The following is a 22,672-nucleotide window of genomic DNA, read 5'->3' as shown; positions in this document are numbered from 1 at the left end:
TCAGCATCACAGATCGAGCTTCCTGGATATTTGCGCCCCAATCTACAACTGAGGGGTGTGTGTGTGTAGTGAAAGAAAGGCAGCTGTGGCTAACCCAGCCCCTTCCTTGAGCCCTCAAGAGCGCACCTTCTCAGCCCCGGCTAGCTGATGGCAGAGGGGGTTCTGTCTTGCCTGGTGGAGTCGACCTGGGAGAGGATAAAATCTGCGCGGGACGCGGAGAGGAGCCGCTGCCGTTCCTACAGGAGGTTGTTCCCGCAAGGTGCGCTGCTGAGAGGCTCAGAACGAGGGAAAGGAAGAGCGAGCGGAGCTGGGTATCCTTTGGATCCTCACCCACAGCAGAGGCGCGTCTCAGCAAAAGGACCATGAAGGCGTGACACCGTCCCCTACCTTGCCATCCCTTGGATATCGCTCAGGGAGCCGGAGAGGTTAACTCCCCCGCTGCCCCCAAACAACTAAAAACTATGGCTTTTCAAAAATCGACGGAGCCTCCCAATGCTACTAGGAAAAACTCCAGTTTACTGGAGATCGGAGCTCTCTGCTTGGATTCCGAGATCATCTTCGGATTTACCAGCCATCTTCTCAGGAGGAAAGGCAAGGTAAGACACGGTCTGGGTAGGTGGGTGGCCGGAGGGTGGCTTTTAAGGACTCCGAGAAGCAAGAGGGAGCTGCAGGTACCTTACTTCGGACTTTGCATTTTTAGGCCGCGCACATGGAGCAAAAACTTAAAAGAGAGCGTGGTAATAAATAAGCCAGGCGAGGGATGCCGGAGACACACACAGAGAGAAAGTAGAAGCAGTTGTGGACTTTTGTGTGCCTAGGAATAAGGAAAGGGTCCTTTGGTGGCTCCAACGCGCTTTCAGAACCAGGGACAGCGCTCGGTAGGTTGAAGCGCGTGTCGCTCGAGCGCCAGAAAGAGCGAGAGAATCGCTGAGGAATCCTTCTCGGGTTATTCCCACAAGCAATCGCGATAATAGGACCTTGGGAGTCCAGACAGGCTTCTGTAACCCGCCGGCTCTCTGGCACATGGGGTCTTTGAGCGAGTTGCCGGCGGCCTCCTGCGCTCCGGAGCAGGCTGACTCTGTTCCTGGCACGCCTGTTCTTAGGCGCGGATGCGAGGCAGGCGATGTTTAAGTGCGCGGCGGCGGGGGAAAGGAAGCCTGGAGGGGAAGCAGAGCTAATGGAAAGACCCCGCCCCAGCTGCGCACCCGGCAGAATGCCACCAGGGCTCGCCTCGCCGGGATCCTCCAGCACCCGCCTTTTCAGTTCTCAGTTCCCTACGGAAAGTTTCATTTAACCACCTGAAGGAGGGCTGCGCGCACGTGTCTCTGGGCTCCAGAGCTGTGGGTTGAGCCGGTTTGCACAGGGGAGCACCGGTGCAAGAGCCTCCTTCTTTTAGGATTTGATGAACTGCTGGGGTTCAAGACACACCCCTTTCCACTTTTTTTATTAAAAAAAAATCCTAACACTGATATTTATTCCGCGGTAGAGATAAAGGCTCAGAAGCGCGTGCTTCCCGGTGATTATTTTGTCGGCGCTGAGCCAAGGCCTTGTTGGACGGGAGTTGGTCCAGGAGGGGGCTTCCTTAGCCTGGAAATGCCAGCGGCCCCCGCCCCCCGCTCCCTCATGGCTACACCAGCCTGGCTTGGCGCCTCTTAACGCTCCTTGCCTGCTGCTCTCGCAAATTGGATCCGAAGTGCCACATTTGCAGACGCCGCCAGGCTAAGAACGGGCGGGAGGACACGAGGGGTGGGGTGGGGTGGCTGTGGGTTGTTCGGCGTGGGCTACTTCGATGAGGTTGGAAGGGGAGAGCCGGGGGTGGGGTGGTGGTGCTTGGAAGGAGGGTTGGGGGCTGTTGGGGGAGAGGGGACTTAGCGGGTGGAGAGAGCACGCCCTTCCCACGTTGCCTCAGGGGACTCGCGTGTATGGAGGGTGTGTGAGAGAGCGGGGGCGAGAGGGAGCGGCCGAGGCGCCTGGGTGTTGGCGCGCCGAAGGAAGTGGAGCGAAAGCAAGCCACGATCGCGCTTGATGGAGTTTGGACGACGACGGGGGGAGGCAGGAGGCGGGGACGCTTCTGAGGGTTGCCCGAGCTAGCCCTACGGCTCAAGAGCGAAGGCGGAGTCGCCCCCCCCCTCCACGGGCATCCTGGGCGTCTCCACCGCTCCGCTTTCCCCTCGACGGGTTAAAGTTAGACGCCTTCTTCAGCCATGCACGCTTGGGAGCGTCGGGTCTCCTTCCCCCAGATGTGGCCGAGGGGGTCGGGGGATCCTTATAGGCTGAGCCTTGAGGGGGGAGAGCAGCGGCGCCTGGCCTGGACGCTTTGGCCCGTTTCAGGGATGCGGGCGCGCGTCTGGCTAGCAACAATGAAGGCGAGAAAAAAGACCCTTCCCCTAAAAAATCCTGAACAGGTGCGCTTGCAGCCTAGTATTGGGCGCTGCCCCTGTATGGATTGCAGATGGGAATGAGGCGCCTGTGCTGGTTATGGGGCAAGGAAGGAGCTCCTGGGGGCCGGTGGGCTCCGCTATTCGGGGCGAGGCAGACCGGCAGTGTTGAACAAGAAGATCTGGTCCTGGGGACCCCTCGACGCGCGCTCCTTCCTTCGCCCAATGCGGAGAGATGGCTTAATTTTCTCCAGCCGGGCAGCTGCAGAGCCACGCGCGGCCGGCAGATGGCGCTCTAGTAACAGGGACCGGAGAACCGCCAGCCGCAGGTTGAATCGCTCCTCGCGAGGGAAGTCTCAGCCTTTTTACCTCGACTCTGCGGTTGAGCCAATTTAGAGGCACGCCTCTCTTCTCTCCTCTCCCCCACCCCGCAAAAAAAGAGAGCTAAGAAAAGGATTTCTCAAACGTGTAATTGCAGCAGCAGCTACAAATTCTAGCAGCCGCACGAGCTCACTTTGCTCTGGAAGAATTCAAAGAGTGTTGCTCGCCTCCCTGGGACGCTTGAAACCAGGTCAAACCGCTGGGTGCCTCTGGCATCGAGCCGGTTTACACGTGCGACTCTGGGTGACTGCAGCGTCAAGCGGTGGCCAGTATCTCAGGTCAAATTCCACTGGCAGAAACTTCCCCGCTGCTTTGCCTCACTTGCAAAGGGATGTTTCTCCCCAGATTGGAGTCCCTTCACACGTTCAGCTGTAAGAACAAAAGAAGAACCTGCAGGATCTGGGCCAATAGCCCATCTAGTCCAGTATCCTGTTCTCAGAGTGGCCAGCCGGATGCCTGTGGGAAACTCGCAAGCAGGATTCGAACACAAGACCTCTCTTTCCCCCCTGTGGTTTCCAGAAACTGGTGTTCAGAAACATCGCTGTCTCCAACTGCAAAGGCAGGGCATAGCCATCGTGGCTGGTAGCCACTGATAGCCTGTGGTGGGGAGAGAAATCAAGCACGTGTGAATGGTTCAGCCAGAAACCAGAGAAGCTTTACAGAGAGGTGACGTTCAGCTTCCTGGTCAGTGCTCAAAACTGCAAACATGATGTGTGCAGGGGACACACTTGGGGCAAACTCTTAACCCCATATGCATTCATTAAAAATGGCTCCCATGCATGAGAAGGGAACCTGTGGCGCTGCAGATGCTGCTGAACTGCAGTTCCCATCATCCCTGACCAATTTCCGTGCTGGCAGGGGCTGATGGGAGTTGTAGTCCACACCATCTTGGCACCACATTGGCCATGCTCGGTGTAACTTAACGGGAGTAAAATCAGGTCATGAGCTCTTGCTGTCAGAAAGTTCTTCCTGATGTTGAGTCGGAACCTCCTTTCTTGTGACTTGAAGCCACTGGTTCGAGTCCTACCCTCCAGAGCAGGAGAAAACAAGCTTGCTCCAACTTCCATGAGACAGCCCTTTAGAGATTCGAAGATGGCTATCATATCTCCTCTTTTCCAGGTTAAACATACCCAGCTCCTTCAACCGCTCCTCATAAGGCTTGGTTTCCAGACCCTTGATCAGATTGGTTGCCCTCCTCTGCACATGTTCCAGCTTGTCAATATCCTTCATAAATTGTGGTGCCCAGAACTGGACACAGTATTCCAGGTGTGGTCTGACCAAGGCAGAATAGAGTGACTTTATGACTTCCCTTGGCCTAGGCACCAGACTTCTGTTGATGCAGCCTAGAATAGCATTAGCTTTTTCTGATGCTGCAATGAACTGCAGAGGCCCTTTCAATTCTATGACTCTATGAGATGGAACTTTGAACATAAGTAGTGTCTGCTGGATCAGGCCCATGGCCCAGCTAAGTCCAACATCCTGGTCTCATCCTGGCCAACCAGATGATCTCTGGGGAGCTCACAAGCAGGACCCAGGGCATTGTTAAAGCTTGGCTCATCACATAGGCTCCCCATGCAGAAAATCTGGCAGAACTGTTTTTCTTTTAAGGGTGGATTTCAAAACAAAACAATAGGAAACAGCAGCTGACTAGGCAATTAGTTCACTATGCTAATTTCTCCAGCTGCCAGGTCAGGGCTCCTCTGTAGAAATCATCTCCATCAATTCATTTGCGAGGAGAGGGGGGGGGCAGGCAGAGAGAGCAGGCAGATCTTGCAAGGAGTCGGCTTGGCAATGGAGACTCGGGGCTGTAAGGAGGAGAGGTGCAAGGCTGTGTGTGGCTCAGGCACCCTATTGCAAAGGGTCCTGAAGACCACAGTGAGAATAGAATATGGGGCTAGAAGGGCTGCTGTCCTGATCCAGCTCCTTCTCATTGGCTTATGCTTAGCTAACTTGATTTACTTTTGAGCAAGCTTGAAATCAGTCCGAGGCAGCCCCAGTGGGTAAGAAGACCGAAGGAGGACTCTCCTGACAGCCTGAAATCTGAAGTTTTCTTTTTAAGACGATGAATGCAGTTGTTGTGGTGCACTGGCCGATTCTGTTGGGTCTCACAACACCCTGTGAGGTAGGTTAGGAGAAAAGGTTGCAACTGGTTGTAAAGTCTCACGGTGAGCTTCGTGGCTGAAAGGTCCCAGGCCGATGCCTTGACCCATCACACTGACCCGGCTCTTTAAGGTGGGGGCAGGGAGGGCACAAAACAGTTTCCCCCAAACTGTATTCCTTGGAAGGTCCAAGACCAGGGGATAGGCTTGTCAGGAAGACGGCTTTTCCACAGTTGCTGGGGTTGGGGCAGATCTCCCCACCCACCCACGCCCCACTGCAAAGTACAGCCATGTTTTGAAGAAAAAGACAGTCAGAATATTTGTCCACGTAGTGACATTCAATAGTTCTCCAAGGTCTCAGGCAGAGAAGGGCTTTTTCTGCCACTACCTGATCCTTTTAACTAGAGATTGGATCTAAGATTTGTGCATGTAAAAAATGGTGGAGGAACCAAGGGCTTCTAATTATTATTTGCTTTTTTTCATTTATTTCCCTCCAAGGAGCTGAAAGGTGGCGTGCATTGTTCTCCACCCCCCATAACCCCCCCCATTTTATCCTCACCAAAAAGCCTGTGAGATAGGTTAGCCAGAGGGTGAGTGACTGGCCCAAGGTCACCCAGCGAACCTCATGACCGAGCGGGGATTTGACCGGCGGTTTCCCCAGCTCCCAGTTGGACGCTCTAACCACTACACCACACTGCCCAGGACATGCTTTCCTACTTCCATCCGCTCCAGATGGCACGGGCAATTGGCAAGGGATGGTGGGACCTGCACTCCAGCAACATCTGGAAGGATGCCAGTTCCCCATGCTCGATGTAAAACATCTGCTCTTCCACCGAACACGGGATGATGCCTGATTCGCAGTCGGATGATGGGTGCTTTTTGCCTCCCTGTACCCTTTACTGCATTTTTATTTATGTATCCATTTATTTAAAAAGGTGCAATAAATAAATAAATAAATTTATTAATAAATTAATTAATGGGCTGAGCTCAAGCGAGGGACCGGCCATGAAAAGAGGCGACTGAGAGGAGATATGATAGCCATCTTCAAATATCTTAAAGGAAGATGGAGCAAGCTTGTTTTCTCCAGTTTTGGAGGGTAGGACCTGAACCAATGGCTTTGAGATACAAGGAAGGAGAGTCCAACTAAACATCAGGAAGAACTTTCTGACAGCAAGAGCTGTTTGGCTGTGGACTCTCCTTCCTTGGAGGTTTTTAAACAGAGGTTGGGTGGCCATCTGTCCTGGATGCTTTCGCTGAGATTCCTGCATTGCAGGGAGTTGGATTAGATAACTCTTCCAACTCTACAGTTCCATGATTCTATGACATTACCTGTGGAATCAGGGCCATCCCATCCATTCTGCCGGGGTCATCAGCAGATGCCTTTCACTAAAGCCATCTTGTTTCCAGGATTGTAGACTGCAGCTGCCAGTCTAGAATGGAGGCTGTTGTATACATCTCGAGGCAGCAAACCCAATTGGCTGCTGCGTTACACTCGACAGGGAGCGGCAGCCAATCCTGGCTCTCCGGTGAGAATAATGGGATGGTGTGTGACTTTGCAAAGACCTCGACTCTCATTCATGTAGATCAGGGCTGGGCAACCAACCTTTGCCCCTCTGGATTTCGCTGTACTACAATTCCCATCAGCCCTAGCAAGCATGACCAGGGATGATGGGAGTTGCAGCTCAGCAAAGATCCGGAGGGGCCAAAAGTTCCCTTACTCCTACTCTAAGAGCAAGGTTTGATGCTTCCCATACAGTCCAATTCTAAGGTCACCCAGTGAGCTCCACAGCCGAGTGGGGATCTGAACCCAGGTCCCAGTCTGACACTATAATCGCTATACCACACTGACTCCCAAAGAGGAAAAGCCTGCGGAACCCATAAGGTCTCCCATCCAGGTTCTAACCAGGCCTGACCCTGCTTAGCTTCCGAGAGCAGCCAAGATCAGGCATGTTCAGGGTAGTACTGCTGTGATTCTACAGGACTTGCTTCCAAGTAAAGTATGGAAGAGTGCAGCTTTCGTGGGGGACAAAATGCCAGAGAGTGAATTGCTCTGAGGCTGGTGGCTGCATATCTTCTTCAGAATGACTTATTGGCAAAAAAAGGGGGGAGGGTTGACTGGCCCCCACTTACTCTTAGCAACTGGAGAAAGGGGTAGACCCTAAGACACATTGTTGATGGACGGGCTGGAAGTTTGCAGGGGTCGGGACCGAATGGGAGAGACCCTACCTCCTGCTAATTTCCCTAGCAGTGCTAGCATCAACACACCTCCCAATGGAACTGCTTTAAATACTTTCTGACCTGCTGAAACCAAGGATGGGGATCTTCAGGCCTGGGGGGGATGTCAAATGTGGACCCCTGAGTCTATCCAGCCCCTTGGGATGCTCCCCAGTCACACCCCATCTCCCCGAGACACACCCTGCATGGGCTCGCTCCACACCCTAATTGGGCTACTTGAAATGTGCCCTTGCTTTCTTGGGTGGAAGTAGAAGGAGAGGGATGTGTTGAATTTGTGCTCAGGTAGAGCCTAGGGCTTGCCGATCAGAAGGTCGGTGCTTCGAATCTCCGCAACGGGCTGAGCTCCTGTTGCTTGGTTCCTGCTCGTGCCAACCTAGCAGTTCGAAAGCATGTCAAAATGCAAGTAGATAAATAGGTACCACTCCAGCGGGAGGGTAAACGGCGTTTCCATGCACTGCTCTGATTCTCCAGAAGTGGCTTCGTCATGCCGGCCACATGACCTGGAAGCTGTACGCCAGCTCCCACGGCCAGTAAGGCGAGATGAGCACCGCAACCCCAGATTCGGTCATGACTGGTCCTAATGGTCAGGGGTACCTTTACCTTTTTTATCAGCCTACTGCATACAGGCGAAATGTCTGTGTGTCACTCTGCCTGTTTTGTCTCTGGTCCCCAGAAGGGAATATGGCCCCTGAGCTGAGAGAGGTCCCCTGCCCCCTGCGCTAAGCTGAATGCAAATGACTGAACATATCTTGCTTTGGGGCTTCCACAGTGGGCACGAGCTCTTGGCAGCCACCCAGGAGGCCATGATCCGGGACTGGTGGGCTGCAAGGTGGTTCTACAGGTTCTACAGGGCAAATGCAAACTTTGGTAGGGCAGTCGTGTTTGTGTGTTTGTGGCCATCACAGAATTCGGGTGTGTAAACGCACCGTGCACACAAGCTGTGGCAGCTGTCTGGGCATGCATGCCTCCCCTCTTTTGACATGCTCACGACTGCAGTTAATACTGGTGCGTATGTGGCAAACAACACCATTGTGTGTATAATAATAATAATAATAATAATAATAATAATAATAATTTATTTATACCCGTCCTTCTGGCTGAGTTTCCCTGGCTACTCTAGGCGGCTCCCAACAGAATAATAAGAATAATAAGAATAAAGTGATAAATACACCAAACATTAAAAACTACCCTAAACAGGGCTGCCTTCAGATGTCTTCTAAAAGTCAGATAGTTGTTTATTTCCTTGACATCTGTTGGGAGGGCGTTCCACAAGGCGGGCGCCACTACCGAGAAGGCCCTCTGCCTGGTTCCCTGTAACCTCACTTCTCACAGTGAGGGAACCACCAGAAGGCCCTCAGAACTGGACCTCAGGGTCCAGGCTGAATGATGGGGGTGGAGACGCTCCTTCAGGTATACTGGACCAAGGCCGTTTAGGGCTTTAAAGGTCAGCATCAATACTTTGAATTGTGCTCGGAAATGTACTGGGAGGCAATGTAGGTCTCACAATGTATTGGAACGAAAATATTGGAGGGTTGGTGCTGGCTAGAGTGGGTTAATGATTTGGATCAGTGTGGGCAGCTTCTTCCTGACCAGGGGATGCTAACTGTTCTGGATCGATGAATCTGATCTTGTCTACATGGGTATGAGCTGTCTAACCTAATAACCTTAACCCAGCAGTATCAGACCCAGGGTCTATCTAACCCAGTATCCTGTTTCCAACAGTGGCTAGCCAGATACTTCCAGCATCCAGAAATAGACTACCTCTGAACATGGATGCTCCATTTAGTTCTCATGGATAATAGCTGTTGACAGGCAAATCTTCTGTGGATTTGTCTCGGTGTCTTTTTTACATCCTGGGAGGCAGGCAGTGGATTCTCTTTTGCTGGAGGTATTTAAGCAGGGGCCAAATGGCTGCCAATTAGGGTTGGCACGGTACTTGCACCCTCCATTATAAGGGCTGGACTTGATGACCACAAAGCCCCCTTCCAGCTCTGCAATTCTAATTCTCCTAAGCTAGTGGCTGTCACCAAAGTTCCCTCCAAACATCCTGATACCATATTGCGATACTACAGATGCTGCTCATACAAGAGAGTCACCCTTTTGCCTCTCAGCTTGGCATTGGAGGGAGAAGCTGGGAGTCACCAGTTGCATACTTTTACGCTATGGCTCATTGGCTGAAGAAACATAGAATTGTAGAGATGGAAGGGACCGCGAGGGTCATTTAGTCCAACCCCCTGCAATGCAGGAATTTATTTATTTTTGCCTAATGTGGGGCTCGAACTCACAACTCTGAGATTAAGAGTCTCGTGCTCTACTGGCTGAGCTATCCCAGTGACCTCCCAGTTTTGAGAATCCTTATTCAAAGAGAGAGGGAGAGAAACAAAAAACACACTCTGGGACAATCCTCCTCAGCTCCACTCCAGCTTTTATTTGGGCATTCAAAAGCTACAGTGAGGTCCAGGCCCTACCATTAGGCAAAATAGACAATTGCCTCAGAGGACAGTAGCAGTTCCGTGCTGCTTTTCTTGTGCCCTCGATAATCCCCTTCTGTTTCCACATGGCTTTTCCTGGACCCCCTAATCTGGTCTGCCACCTCAGAGGAGACTATTCTACCAGCAATATTATGCCAAGATTCAGCTGCAAGTCCAGTTAACATCTGTATGGAGAACTGTGTGGGGAAGGCGCAACATCTTATCCTTTGCCTCGGGCGGCAAAATGTCTTGGGTCCACAACCTAAGCCTATACATTCCAAAGCCCGCTACTGTGACCTTTTGGATAAGCATTGATCAGCAATGCAGTCACAAACCGTTTTTAAACGACATGTACATATAGGCGTTGAACTGTCTGCCAATAATGGGGCAGGCTTTGGCTTAGATGACTTGGGGTTGCAGACCTATGCCTGACCCATGCTTCCCATACAATGTAAGGCAAACAAATCACATATAGGACAATGGGATATGTCTATGTGTGAGACCAATGTTCAATTTTACAGTGCCTGGGCAGCCCAAGACCTCCATACACACTGTCCATGTTTGGACCCAGGACAGGTTGCTTTGGTTTCTGCAAACACATTAAAAATGTGGGAGGCAGCAAATGCATTTTTTTTTAAAAAGTAGTTATATTCATAGCAGCGTGCAAGGCACCTTTACTTATAGAATCATAGAGTTGGAAGAGACCACAAGGGCCATCGAATCCAACCCCCTGCCAAGCAGGAAACACCATCAGAGCACTCCTGACATATGGTTGTCAAGCCTCTGCTTAAAGACCTCCAAAGAAGGAGACTCCACCACACTCCTTGGCAGCAAATTCCACTGTCGAACAGCTCTTACTGTCAGGAAGTTCTTCCTAATGTTTAGGTGGAATCTTCTACCTATATATGTGTGTATACATCCATCTATAGTTCCCTTCTGCACTTATAAATAAAAGTACCGTATTATTTGCACCATAACACTCACTTTTTTCCTCCTAGAAAGTAAGGGGAAATGTCTGTGCGTGTTATGGAGGGAATGCCTACGGGTGGCATGCCTACGGATTTTCCTCCTCTAAAAACTACGTGCGTGTTATGGTCGGGTGCGTGTTATAGAGCGAAAAATACGGTAATTTGTGAAATATTAAAACTCTAGCAGAGTCCATAGGGTGTGTGCAAATTCGTGTGCATCCTCTGCCCCTTCCTTGATTTTAAAACCAGCCATCACGCTGCTTACTCCAATGGAAGCCCCCAATAAATCCGGCGTAAAAGCCACAAAGTATGCAGCCAAACCATTAAACGTGGGCCTTCTTAAAAGCAGACCCCCGCACCCCAAACCAGATTGACTCGCCTCGGTTTGGAAGCCAGGAAAGTGCCGAAGGAGGTTTAACTCGCAAGCTTGCTACCCTGAGCCATTCCTCTCTCCTCCTAACACTCCTCTCGGTTTCCACGTGCTCCGCTTGCCCATGAACTCAGTAGTATCCCGTTTCTTGGGAAGCTGGGGTGGGGGATGAAGGGGGGTTAAGTCCCTCCCTCCTCCTCTCCCTCCCCTTTGATGCCGTCTCCTCCCCTTCTGATCTCGCTCCCGGGCTGCTGCTTTAACTTTGCAACCCTAAACTTTCCTCGCTGCTTTTGCCACTATGGGAGGAAACATCACGTAGCGAGCAACAGGAGTCGGAGCGGAGAAGTTTTGCAGTAGAGTTTTTCTTAAGCAGTGCACGACTTTATTTCGCTTGCACACACACAAAAAAAAAAAAGGGGGGGGGAGAGACAGCTAGTGGCAAAAGAGGGCGGAGGAGGAGCGAGGCTCCGTTTCTGCAACAGGAATCCTCTGTCCCGGGACGACTTCTTTTTGATTTTGGTTCGCGATGGGCACGCAGAAGGAGAGGTCGGGAGGCGTCTGCAGCCCGCCGGCATTCTCCTTGTAACTGGGGATCCGCTTGTCTGCAGAGCCCGGGAGAAAGCTGCGCGCTCCCTGGACCGGGCTGTAACATGCCAGTGCTGGGGGTAAGTGCATTTGTGAGTGTGATCTCTCCTTTCCCGATGGGGTCGTTGTTTGCAGCAACTGGGACCCAGCTCCATGCTTCCCCCGGAGAGATCTCGCCGGCCTTGCACGACTGGAAGTTTGCCCTTTTCCCGTTCCCGGAATTTTGCAATGCGCTTTTTGCAAGAGAGAGAGATAGAATGAGGAAAAGGGGACCCGCTCCCTTTTTACGCAGCGCCCGCCCAGGGCAGCCTCCTGATCGCGTCTCCCGCTTTCCTCTCTCCCACAGGTGGCCGAGGGGAGCCTTCTGCGCGAACCGGCGCCCCTCTCCTTGGAGCTCCCGCCGCGGAAGAGGCTCCTGCAGCCCGCCGCCCCCGAAGACCGCTGCGGCAGCCGCCCCGCTCCGGAGGGCGCCGGAGCCGCCTCGGGGGGCGAGCTGGGCCACTTCGAGAGAGCGGCCAAAGGAGGATGGTGCCGAAGCTGCCAAGCCAAGCTGGCCGAGCTCAAGAGGCAAGCGGTGAAACTGGCCTCGGGCTGCAACTCCCTGACCCCGCCGGTAGGTCTGCGCCCGCCTGGGATGGGGTTGGGGAGCGGGGTTGGCCCGGAACCGGGACGCTGAATTGGCTGGTGCTTCGAAATCCCAAGTTTGCAAAGGCCTCTCCAACTTTTTTTGCGTAGCGCTAAAAGTCCCCTCTTTATCAGTTGCCCAACTACACGCGCGCACGTTGCTCGAATACTATAATATCCGTGTATATCCCTTGCTTGGTATATCTCTGGCCGTTGGTGCACACTGGGTGGTATCCTTGCTCGGCTAGATATCCCAACGCTGACTTGGATGCACTTAACGTTCGTTGCGCTTGCAGCAAGCAGCAACCTGAAACTCCTACCCCCTTCCCCGTGCCACTGAAATGTTGCTGTCTGTAGCCTTGGTAGCTGTGTACATTCCTTGCACACCTCGTTTTCTCTCTGTCTTGCTTCTGTCACATGGTTCCTGCAGGACGCCTGGGATTCCTAGCTGCAGCTCATTGCACTGTGTAGCCCTCTTAAGTTTCCCGTTCTTCCACCATGTGCCATATTTTACCAGCTGAAAAGAAAAGTAAAACTCTTAACTGCCCACGTTTCTGAGAATTCTGTGTACGCTGTTGCACACTGTGCAGTGCGGTTTATCCATCCACACAGCATAGCGCCCTGTGAACAGTGCTCAGCATTGTGCTGCTTCGCCTTGCACCGAAGTGTTGAATTCTGGTGTATGATTTGCACAAAGTGCCCAGCATTTTCTCTCCCCAGCTGGTGAGGTGCTGTCTAGATGGCTGGGAGCTGGTGCCTTGTACGTCATGCGCTGTGCTGCTGCACACGGCTTTGTGCTTAGCTGGCTTGGCAAGAGCTCTTTGTTCAGCCCTGTGTTATACTCAGACCCGTTAACCCCAAAGGATAGATTTGTACAACCCTGGGAGAGCTGCTCAGAACACTCAGATAATCTCCAGACGTTGTGATATGCGTTACACTGCAGGATACCTGCATGTAATGCTTTGCTTTACTTCTCCATATCTCTGAATGTTGGCATAGGGGGCCCTTTTGTACTCTTAGTCCTCTGTATGTCTATGAATACTTCTCTTTAAAAGCACCAGTGGATCTGTGCATATTTGCAGAGAGTAGCTGCCCAACTCCCAGAGCATGGGACAAATAGTCACACTTACCTTCGTGCTGTTGCACGCAACGGGGAACCTCTGTGCAACCCTGAACAAAATTCAGGGGTACTTCTCCGTCTTAGCAATATCTGGAGGGCCACAGGTTCCCTACACCTGTCCGTGAGGTCTGGGCAGTGGCCAGGTTTTGCCTTAGGCACAGTGTTTTTTCCAGGTTTAGTGTTTGTGTAATAATGATAAAGGTAATAATAATAATTTGTATACAGGCGACCCCCCAATTTTTGTGGGGGTTACGTACCAAGGAACTGTGCGCGTCAGTGAAATCACATATATTTCAAACACCATTGGAAAAGCCAGCAAAAACCCTGTTCTGCCCCAGTCCTGCCAGGCCACACTCCTCCCCAGGCCACACACCCCATCAGCTGCATACCATTTTCCCAGGCCACACCCCTTTTCCCCAGGCCACATCCCCTTTCCCGAGCCACACCCCCTTTCCCCAGGCCACACCCCCTTTCCTGAGCCACACCCCTTTCCCCAGGCCACACCTACTTTCCCCAGCCACACCCCCTTTCCCCAGGCCACACCCCTCACCAGCCCAGCTTCATGTCCCTGGGAAAACGTGTGGTTTAGTGCTTAATTGTATCAAACGGCAACCAGGTTTCCTGCAGATTGCTGTTTGTTCCGATTTAGGGCTAAAGAGCGGGATTTTTGTGGGAAAGGCAAAACCATTTGGATCGGTGCTTTCCAGGCACGGGATAAGCGCCAGCGTGGACGAGCCCTGAGTGTAGAGACTAGCCTTTCGTACAACAGTGGAGTTCACCAGCATTGCCCTGCTTGCTTTTGCCCATGGCCCTGCTCACCTCTGGCAGGTCGCTCAGAAACGAATGCAGCCCTTACCTTGAGAGATGGTCCCCACCCTTGTGGTGGGTCTTCATGTGTTCAGCTGAGTGCCTGAAGGAGCCTGCTAAACTGTTTTAAATACTCTTTTTCAACACTTGGCAAGACAGTACAGGAGTCCCATATGCATCCCAGGATAAGGTTTGTTGTCAAGTGTGGTGTAGTGGTTCAGAGCGGTAGTCACGTAATCTGGTGAACCGGGTTCATGTCTCCACTCCTCCACATGCAGCTGCTGGGTGACCTTTGGGCCAGTCACACTTCTGTGAAGTCTCTCAGCCCCACTCACCTCACAGAGTGTTTGTTGTGGGGGAGGAAGGGAAAGGAGAATGTTAGCCGCTTTGAGACTCCTGAAGGGGAGTGAAAGGCGGGATATCAAATCCAAACTCTTCTTCTTCTTCTTCTTCTTCACCTGCACTTCAGGTATATTGTAGTAGTTTGCTGCTAAAGGTTGCCTTTTGAGCCCGGGGCATGGTACGAACGGCCTCGGTCCAGTATACCCGAAGGAGCGTCTCCACCCTCATCGTTCTGCCGAGACGCTGATGTCCAGCTCCGAGGGCCTTCTGGCGGTTCCCTCGCTGCGAGAAGCCAAGTTACAGGGAACCAGGCAGAGCGCCTTCTCGGTAGTGGCGCCCGCCCTGTGGAACGCCCTCCCACCAGATGTCAAAGAGAACAACAAATACCAGACTTTTGGAAGACATCTGAAGGCAGCCCTGTTTAGGGAAGCTTTTAATGTTTAATAGACTATTGTATTTTAATATTCTGTTGGAAGCTGCCCAGAGTGGCTGGGGAAACCCAGCCAGATGGGCGGGGTATAAATAAATAAATAAATAAATAAATAAATAAATAAATAAATAAATAATAATTATTATTATAAAGGCACACAGTGTAACAAACATGATGAATTTAAAGGAGGTTGGAGTCTTGTCAGCTCCTTGGATGGGAGGCGACCTGGGGACTGACTCTTGTCTGCCACTGCCATATTTCACTCTATGTGAAATATGAGATTTAAATATTTTTTTAAATGGAGATTTTTTTTCAAGCGGCAACTAGGATAGAGATGTGAGCGGCTTCAGGATAAAGTCCCAGAGTGGCTGTGTCAGGGAAGACTCTTGGAAAGCCAGATTTCATTTCATATTTAAAACCTACACTTCCAAAAAAAGTAAACTTAAAAAAAAAATTGTTAAACTTTTGAAGTTGAAAAATTAAGTAGTTAAAAGCTGGCCATTTCCTTACGATTGTAACTAGTTGTTCGTTCTAATTTTATCTTGTGAACTGCCCTCAGATCTAATTTTTTTTAAATTAAAAAATTAATCCCCATGATTGCTGATTTATGCACAGTCAAGGGTCAGTAACTAGATCTTTATCTCAAAGTTTCAGTGATGGTTGGATAAAAAAAATAAAGGATGTGAAGAGCCTAGCATTTTATTTTCAAGACGCCCATAGAAATGCATTTGAGCTGCTGTTTTTTTTTTTGTAGTAGTAACAGTAATAATTAATAAATAACAGTGGAAGTATATTGTTTTCTAAACAATGCTTATTTGGAAATTTGGAAGAATGAGGAGGGCGAGAAAGAGGCCCTGGCAGAGGAAGCCAATCCCAGCCCTGACCTTCATTTTCATTCAAAGATTTCCTGTATGATCATGTAGAATTCCTATGGAATCTAAATATAAGTGTCTTTAAGTGGGGGCCTTGTAATCCAGTGTCAGACTGCGGGGATCGGATGTTGGCTGTTTCAGAGTTTGATGCAAAGCCTATTGATATCAGGGAGTGGGAAAACCCTTCTTATGTTGACTTGATGGGGGGTTTCTGTCTCTTTCATGTGGAACAAGAAATGTCAAAGGCAGGACTGTTAGACTTTTGTGTTGTCCGGTCAGTGAATAGGAGGTTAATTTCCTATTGTTCGCGCATAGGGTATAATGGCCTTGCAGAGAACATTTGCTTAAATGATTCCCGGTTCCTTCCTTGCAGGTAATGGGAGTTCCAGCTATAAATGGGTCTTTGTCAGGGGCATGAAAAGAATAGTACTAGCTCCAGAAAGTTAGGGGCCTTTGCTTAGGTGCTCAGGTGAGGCCACCTCCCCTCTCGCCCTCTCCTCTGGCCTGTCTGTGTGGTCTCAGTCTCACCCTCTGATAAGTACTTGGTGATAGGGAAATGAATCCCCACCTCCTTTTCTTCTGGGTCTCAGTAATGCAATAGCTGCCTCTAGAGCACTGGAAATTTAACAGGGTTGTTCCAAAGGCAAGATTGCATTCCACTTGCTTCCGAGTAATGTAAGAAGACAGTTGCAGGATCAGACCAAAGGGTCATCTCGTTCGGCTAGCCTTGTGCTCTGTGAATTTGTCTAATCCCCTTTTAATGCCATTCAAATTGGTGACCCTCGCTACCTCCTGTGGAAGTGAGTTCCGTAGTTAAACCGAGTACTTGAATTTGTCTTTCCGGATTCTTCCAATATTCAACTTGGCTTGGACAGCTCCAGGTTCTAGGATCAGGGCTGAGGAATGCCTGATTTTATAGAATTCTTTCATGCCCCACTTTCCTTTTTTCAAACAAAGAAGCCCCCAAAGTTGTAGACTTCCTTCATATTACTGTATTTTAATATTTGGTTGGAAGCCGTCCAGAGTGGCTGGGGAAGCCCAGCCAGATGGGTGGGGTATAAATAATAAATAATAAATTATTATTATTGTTGTTGTTGTTGTTGTTGTTGTTGTTGTTGTTGTTGTTGGGGAATTACCCCTTGATCATTCTGGCTGCCCTTTTCCACCTCTAGAGGTGAGCTGACCAGGACCATACACAGTATTCTAAGTGTGGCTGCAGCAAATTTTTGCATTATGGCATTGACTGCTTTATTTTCGATCCCTTTCCTAATGCTCCCTAGTGTGACAGTCACCTTTTTCACAGCCAGGGGTGCCGAGGTCACGTGTCGTGTCACGTGATGCCGCCTGGTGGGATACATGGAGGGTGATCTCTACAGTGGCTTGTCCCAGCGCCCACCCAGCTGTTGGGCTGCTGGGCTGCAGCTGGGACGAGTGAAGATCTCCCCCACTTGTGCCAGCCACTGCCTAGCTCCTGGGCTGCCAGGTTGGGCGGGGGGTGGCGGCCCCTTCAATATTGGGTGGAGCGCTGTCTCCTGCCCAAAAATATTGGGGTAGCTGAAGCCCTCTCTGCCCCCTATACTGGGCGCCGCTGTCCACAGCTGTCACTCACTAGGTTGGGATCTGCGTCAAGTCGCTCCCTGCCACCCGAATGTCTTGTGCCTGGTCAGTGAACAACAGTTCAGATCCCATGATACTATATGTAAATTTAAGATTGCCCCAATTGCATAACCTGCTTACATTGAATTATATTCGCAATTTTACTGCCTGTTTGTCCAGTTCGGAGAGATCCTTTTGGAGCTCTTCAACAATCCCTTTTTTGTTTTAATGACCCTGAACAACTTGATATCATCGGGAAACTTGGCTGCTTTAGTTCCCACTAACTCTAGATGGTTAGTGCACAACTTAAAAAGCACGTCTCAATAGCTATCCTTGGGGAAACGTCACTTTCTACATTCCTCCATTGGGAAAACTTTCCATTTATTCCTGTTCTGTTTCCGATCTTGTTGCTGATCCATTAGAGGACCTCTGCTCATATACATGATTGCTAATCTTATTTTGGAGCCCCTTAATCACAGTTTTTTGAAAGTCCTAAATATACCCTGTCGACTGGATCACCTCTTATTAACACTTTCAGAGAACCATGAAAGCTTAGTGAGGCAGGACTTATCTTTGCAGAAGCCATGCCAGTTCTCCTTTAGCAAGACTTGTTCTTCTGTATACTTAATTCTTTGGAGGAAGTAACATGCTTTAATGTTCATTAAGTGTATGGTGTGGTATTTGTATGTATTAAATCTGAACATCTGTTATGTGGACTAGTGTTATACTGGTGCAGGGCACTAAAAAAAAATAGAGAACAGTTCAGATCCAGCCATGCAAGCCAACCCTCAGTTCAGTATATTTACTCATAAGTAAGTCCTATTGAATTCAGTGGGGTTTACTCCCTTTTGAGGGTGTCTCAGGTTCCAGTCTTACAGTTCAGTCCTCTGAACTCAGAAATTGGTTCAGTGGGGAATATTCTCAGGTAAGTGTTTATGGGATTGTTGCAGCCTCAGTTTATTTTTCTGCCTAGTTGTGAAAAATAGCAAGCAAAAAAAAGTCAAGGATGGTCCTTTGTGGCTTGTTCTGGCTTTCCGGTAGGCAGAGTAAACACAGGAAACCTACTGCTTTGAACTTCGTCTATATACTCAAAAGACTTGTGTCCTTTGCCACGATAATTAAGGGATCTTTCATCACAAGTGCAGAAAGGTCTCCCCACCTGGCCCTGATGATGGGTGGGTGCTTTGGAGATGAAAGAAGGGTGAGTTTCTGCTGCTGATTATCACTACTGATGAAAGAAGGAAATTGTCTTCCTTGAGTCAGAGCTGCTGATAATGGCTCCAAATTCAAGCTCGAAATCAAATGACTTGTTTGCTGGCCAAAGATCAGTTTGTGAAATGGGTTTCTCAAGGACCAGCAAACACACAGATTCCTTGAGAAACCTGTGACTTGTTTAACCTCATTCCCGCTTGTCCTTTCACAAACAGATAATTAAAAGCGAGATTACCTGAGTCCCTTGTCATCTATCTATTCCCCAAACTCCCTTTGCAGTCTTAAGAGGATCCAAGCTGTCTTCCATCAGCTCCAGCCAGCATAACCCAATTGTCAAGGACGATTTGTTAGAAACTCAGATATAAAAAGCTAGGCGAAAAATGGCTCCTTAAACCAAGGTTTCAGTCGCCAAAAGAGAATGTTTAGTTGTCATTTTTGGACGAGATGGCTCTAAAGTCTTATTTTTCAAATGATGGACTGACTAGTAGGATTGATTATCAGTTAAACTTCTGGCTAGTTCAGATGACAACCCTGAGCTAGCAACTTTGAGGACTTAAAAGAAGAAAAGTCACTTGATCCATGGAAAGTCCACCTAAGTATTTGCCTTTTCCTATTTTTCTTAATAGGGACACGGGTGGCGATGTGGGTTAAATCACAGAGCCTAGGACTTGCCGATCAGAAGGTCGGCGGTTCGAATCCCTGCGATGGGGTGAGCTCCCGTTGCTCTGTCACATCTTCTGCCAACCTAGCAGTTCAAAAGCACGTCAAAGTGCAAGTAGATAAATAGGTACCGCTCCAGCGGGAAGGTAAACGGCGTTTCCGTGCGCTGCTCTGATTCGCCAGGAGCGGCTTGGTCATACTGGCCACATGACCCGGAAGCTGTACACCGGCTCCCTCGGCCAGTAAAGCGAGATGAGGCCGCAACCCCAGAGTCGTCCACGACTGGACCTAATGGTCAGGGGTCCCTTTACCTTTACCTTATTTTTCTTAATTGGACCATTCATAACGTAGGGATATTCTTCACAACTGTGAACAGGGCAGTGGGGTGGGGTAAGTGAAGACAAGCAACAACAATTCACCATAACATTGTTCACAGCTCAGAATGCACAGAAAAAAGCTTTTTGGTTCCTGGAATTCAATCTGATTGTGCAGATAAACTATACCTGGTAGAATTCTACAGGGTGAGGTATTAGGGTCAAGGTCCAAGGATCCCCAGGTATGCACCTCCAGATGGTGGAGACGTCAGGGACCATCCAGGCATCTTCACTCGTGATATGATAGCCATGTTCAAATGTACAGTGGTACCTCGCAAGACGAATGCCTCGCAAGACAAAAAACTCGCTAGACGAAAGGTTTTTCCGTTTTCGATTTGCCTCGCAAGACGAATTTCCCTATGGGCTTGCTTCGCAAGACGAAAACGTCTTGCGACTTTGTTAAACAGTTAAAACCGTGCTTCGCAAGACGAAAAATTCGCTAGACGGCAAAACTCGCGGAACGAATTAATTTCGTCTTGCGAGGCACCACTGTATAAAAGGATGTCACATAGAGGAGGGAGAAAGGTTGTTTTCTGCTGCTCCAGAGAAGCGGACACGGAGCAATGGATCCAAACTACAAGAAAGAAGATTCCACCTAAACATTAGGAAGAACTTCCTGACAGTAAGAGCTGTTCGACAGTGGAATTTGCTGCCAAGGAGTGTGGTGGAGTCTCCTACTTTGGAGGTCTTTAAGCAGAGGCTTGACAACCATATGTCAGGAGTGCTCTGATGGTGTTTCCTGCTTGGCAGGGGGTTGGACTCGATGGCCCTTGTGGTCTCTTCCAACTCTATGATTCTATGATTCTGTGTGCCCAGTAGCCAGGTGCAAAATGTGTCTGAAGAGCCACCATACTGACTATCCTTGTTCTAGCATGACAAGGGATGGAGCTATGAGGATAAGGGCAGGTTTGGTTCTCAGTAGCACCAGAAGCAAAGATCAGCTTTAGTATCCATCCAAAGATTTGTCCCTGAGTACGTCCAGTTAACGGTACCTCCTCCCATAGAACTGAATGCATACCACATGCTCTATGCTTGTGCAAAATTGTCATGTGCAAGTGGAACCCACAAGTCGCTGTTCTGTTTATTGTTCATTTTGTACTGCATCACGCCCCGCATAATTGTCCTAGGCATGGATTTCTCAAAGGGATCCTTCAGGGGGTTTCTTATTTAAACAGTGGGGAGGAAATTAGTTAACTTGCTGATGCTTGGGGGGGGGGGGAGGGGAGTTGGAACATACAAGGTTTCCGTGTTTGCTTTAGTGGCTCAGTGGATTAGACGGAATGTCATTGCACAACGTTGGAAAAGAGCTGACACAATCTGGATCCCCTCTGCATTTATAGCTACAACGTTTGCAGATAAGTGGGCAGGGACTAACTCTGCCTCCTGACTCCATAGTTCCCATCTGCAACAAGACCCATTACATGCCAGGCCTGAGTGTGTGTTGCTGGATTATTGTTGACAGTGCTCACCAACTGCTGGAGGGCAGGGATTATGGGTGGATGGATGGAAACCAAGCCTTATGAGGAACAGTCGAAGGATCTGAGTATGTTTAGCCTGGAAAGGAGGAGACTGAGAGCAGATATGATGGTCATCTTCAAATATCTCAAGGGGCTGCCACATGGAAGGTGGAACAAGCTTGTTTTCTCCTGCTCTGGAGGGTAGGACTCGAACAAATGGATTCAAGTTACAAGAAGGGAGAAAGGAATAACTTTCTGATGGTAAGAGCTGTTCAACAGTAGAACAGTCTCCTTTGGGAGGTGGTGTGCTCTCCTTTTTTGGAGGTTTTTAAGCAGAGTTTAGGGACTTGGGTGGCGCTGTGGGTTAAACCACAGAGCCTAGGACTTGCCGATCAGAAGGTTGGCGGTTCGAATCCCCACGATGGGGTGAGCTCCCATTGCTCGGTCCCTGCTCCTGCCAACCTAGCAGTTCGAAAGCACGTCAAAGTAAAAGTAGATAAATAGGTACCGCTCCGGCGGGAAGGTAAACGGCGTTTCTGTGCGCTGCTCTGGTTTGCCAGAAGCAGTTTAGTCATGCTGGCCACATGACCCGGAAGCAGTATGCCGGCTCCCTCAGCCAATAAAGCGAGACGAGCGCCGCAACCCCAGAGTCGGTCACGACGACCTAATGGTCAGGGGTCCCTTTACCTTTAAGCAGAGTTTGGATGGCCATCTTGTTCTAAAATGACCCTTGGAGTCCCTTCCAGCTCTACAATTCTATGATTCTATTATCTTGATCCCGTCTCCTCCCAGAAAACAGCTAAACGGGACTGTTGTGCATGATCTTTTGCCCACAGCTGATTCTGGGATCGTGTTGTGTTTACATTGTCTTGGGAGACAATGCAGGAGAGCTCCTTTGGGGGTGAGGTCAAGCTGTTGGACGGTTGCAGCGTCTGTAGTGACCGATACAGGAGAGACATGTTTTGTGGCAGCTGGGGCAGATGAAGGTGTCCAGTTGTTGTGCTGCTGCAGATGCATCAGGGCGTTTCTTCTTTCTGCGCTCCTCTGAGTGGTCCTTCTTTCTCTGGTCACAGCTATGGAAATGAGAGATGGGGTTTGGCTGGGATTTCGGTGCTCTTGGGGATGGTGCTTGAGGGTCCTTCATAACCCTTTGTCCCTAATCGTGCTGATAAAAAACAACAACCCAGAATTAAATTGTGCACTGCATCAGGGCAAGCCATATTTTATGTCCAAACTGGGAGTTGTGGTTAGCGCAGTTGGTTAGCAACCTTCTGAGGGCCACGTGCTAATGGTGGGTGGAGCCAGAGGCAAAAGTGGGTGGAGCAACAAATGCAGACTTTACCTGGGTGTACAGTAGGGTAGTTTTTGACACATCCGCCTATCTGTCTTCCAGACAAGCAAGAGGCATTGTCAGAGTTCACTTGGGGTAAAAGCAGGGCCAGTGATGGAGTTACAGGGGCCACATAAAGAGGCCCGGAGGGCCACAATTGCCCACCAAGCATGGGCATAGCCAGGATTTATGTTGGGGGGCAAGGACACCCACCTCTCATCATCCTCTGTCTGGCTCTGTCTAGCATATTTGGAATGAAATGTCTCAACAACAGTTGTCTCAAATTACTTTCTTTTGATCCCAAGTGCTCAGTAAAAGCTGTCAAAATCTTTCTATAGTTTCTACTTTCAGTTAAGTATTT

At 49.8% G+C, this 22,672-nt stretch overlaps 1 protein-coding gene across 2 annotated transcripts in view; it reads left to right on the top strand.

Moving 5' to 3' along the window:
- The first annotated feature begins 441 nt into the window (after positions 1–441).
- The window catches only part of KIF26A (kinesin family member 26A), a 159,202-nt gene continuing 136,971 nt past the window's right edge, over positions 442–22,672 (top strand). The window contains exons 1-2 of one of the 2 annotated variants that reach the window (XM_083516687.1): positions 442–596; positions 11,834–12,100. In XM_083516687.1, the coding sequence (XP_083372813.1) occupies positions 462–596; positions 11,834–12,100 (402 nt within the window). In that variant the 5' untranslated portion in view covers positions 442–461. Of the gene's footprint in view, positions 597–11,143; positions 11,568–11,833; positions 12,101–22,672 lie in introns of those variants that run through there. The other variant, XM_083516688.1, reaches the window with a different exon arrangement.

The sequence above is a fragment of the Podarcis liolepis genome, assembly GCF_965112155.1.
Source record: "Podarcis liolepis genome assembly, chromosome: 1".
Lineage (NCBI taxonomy): Eukaryota > Metazoa > Chordata > Lepidosauria > Squamata > Lacertidae > Podarcis > Podarcis liolepis.
Note: the sequence above shows the minus strand (reverse complement) of the source record. Positions and strands in the feature narration are given on the sequence as shown.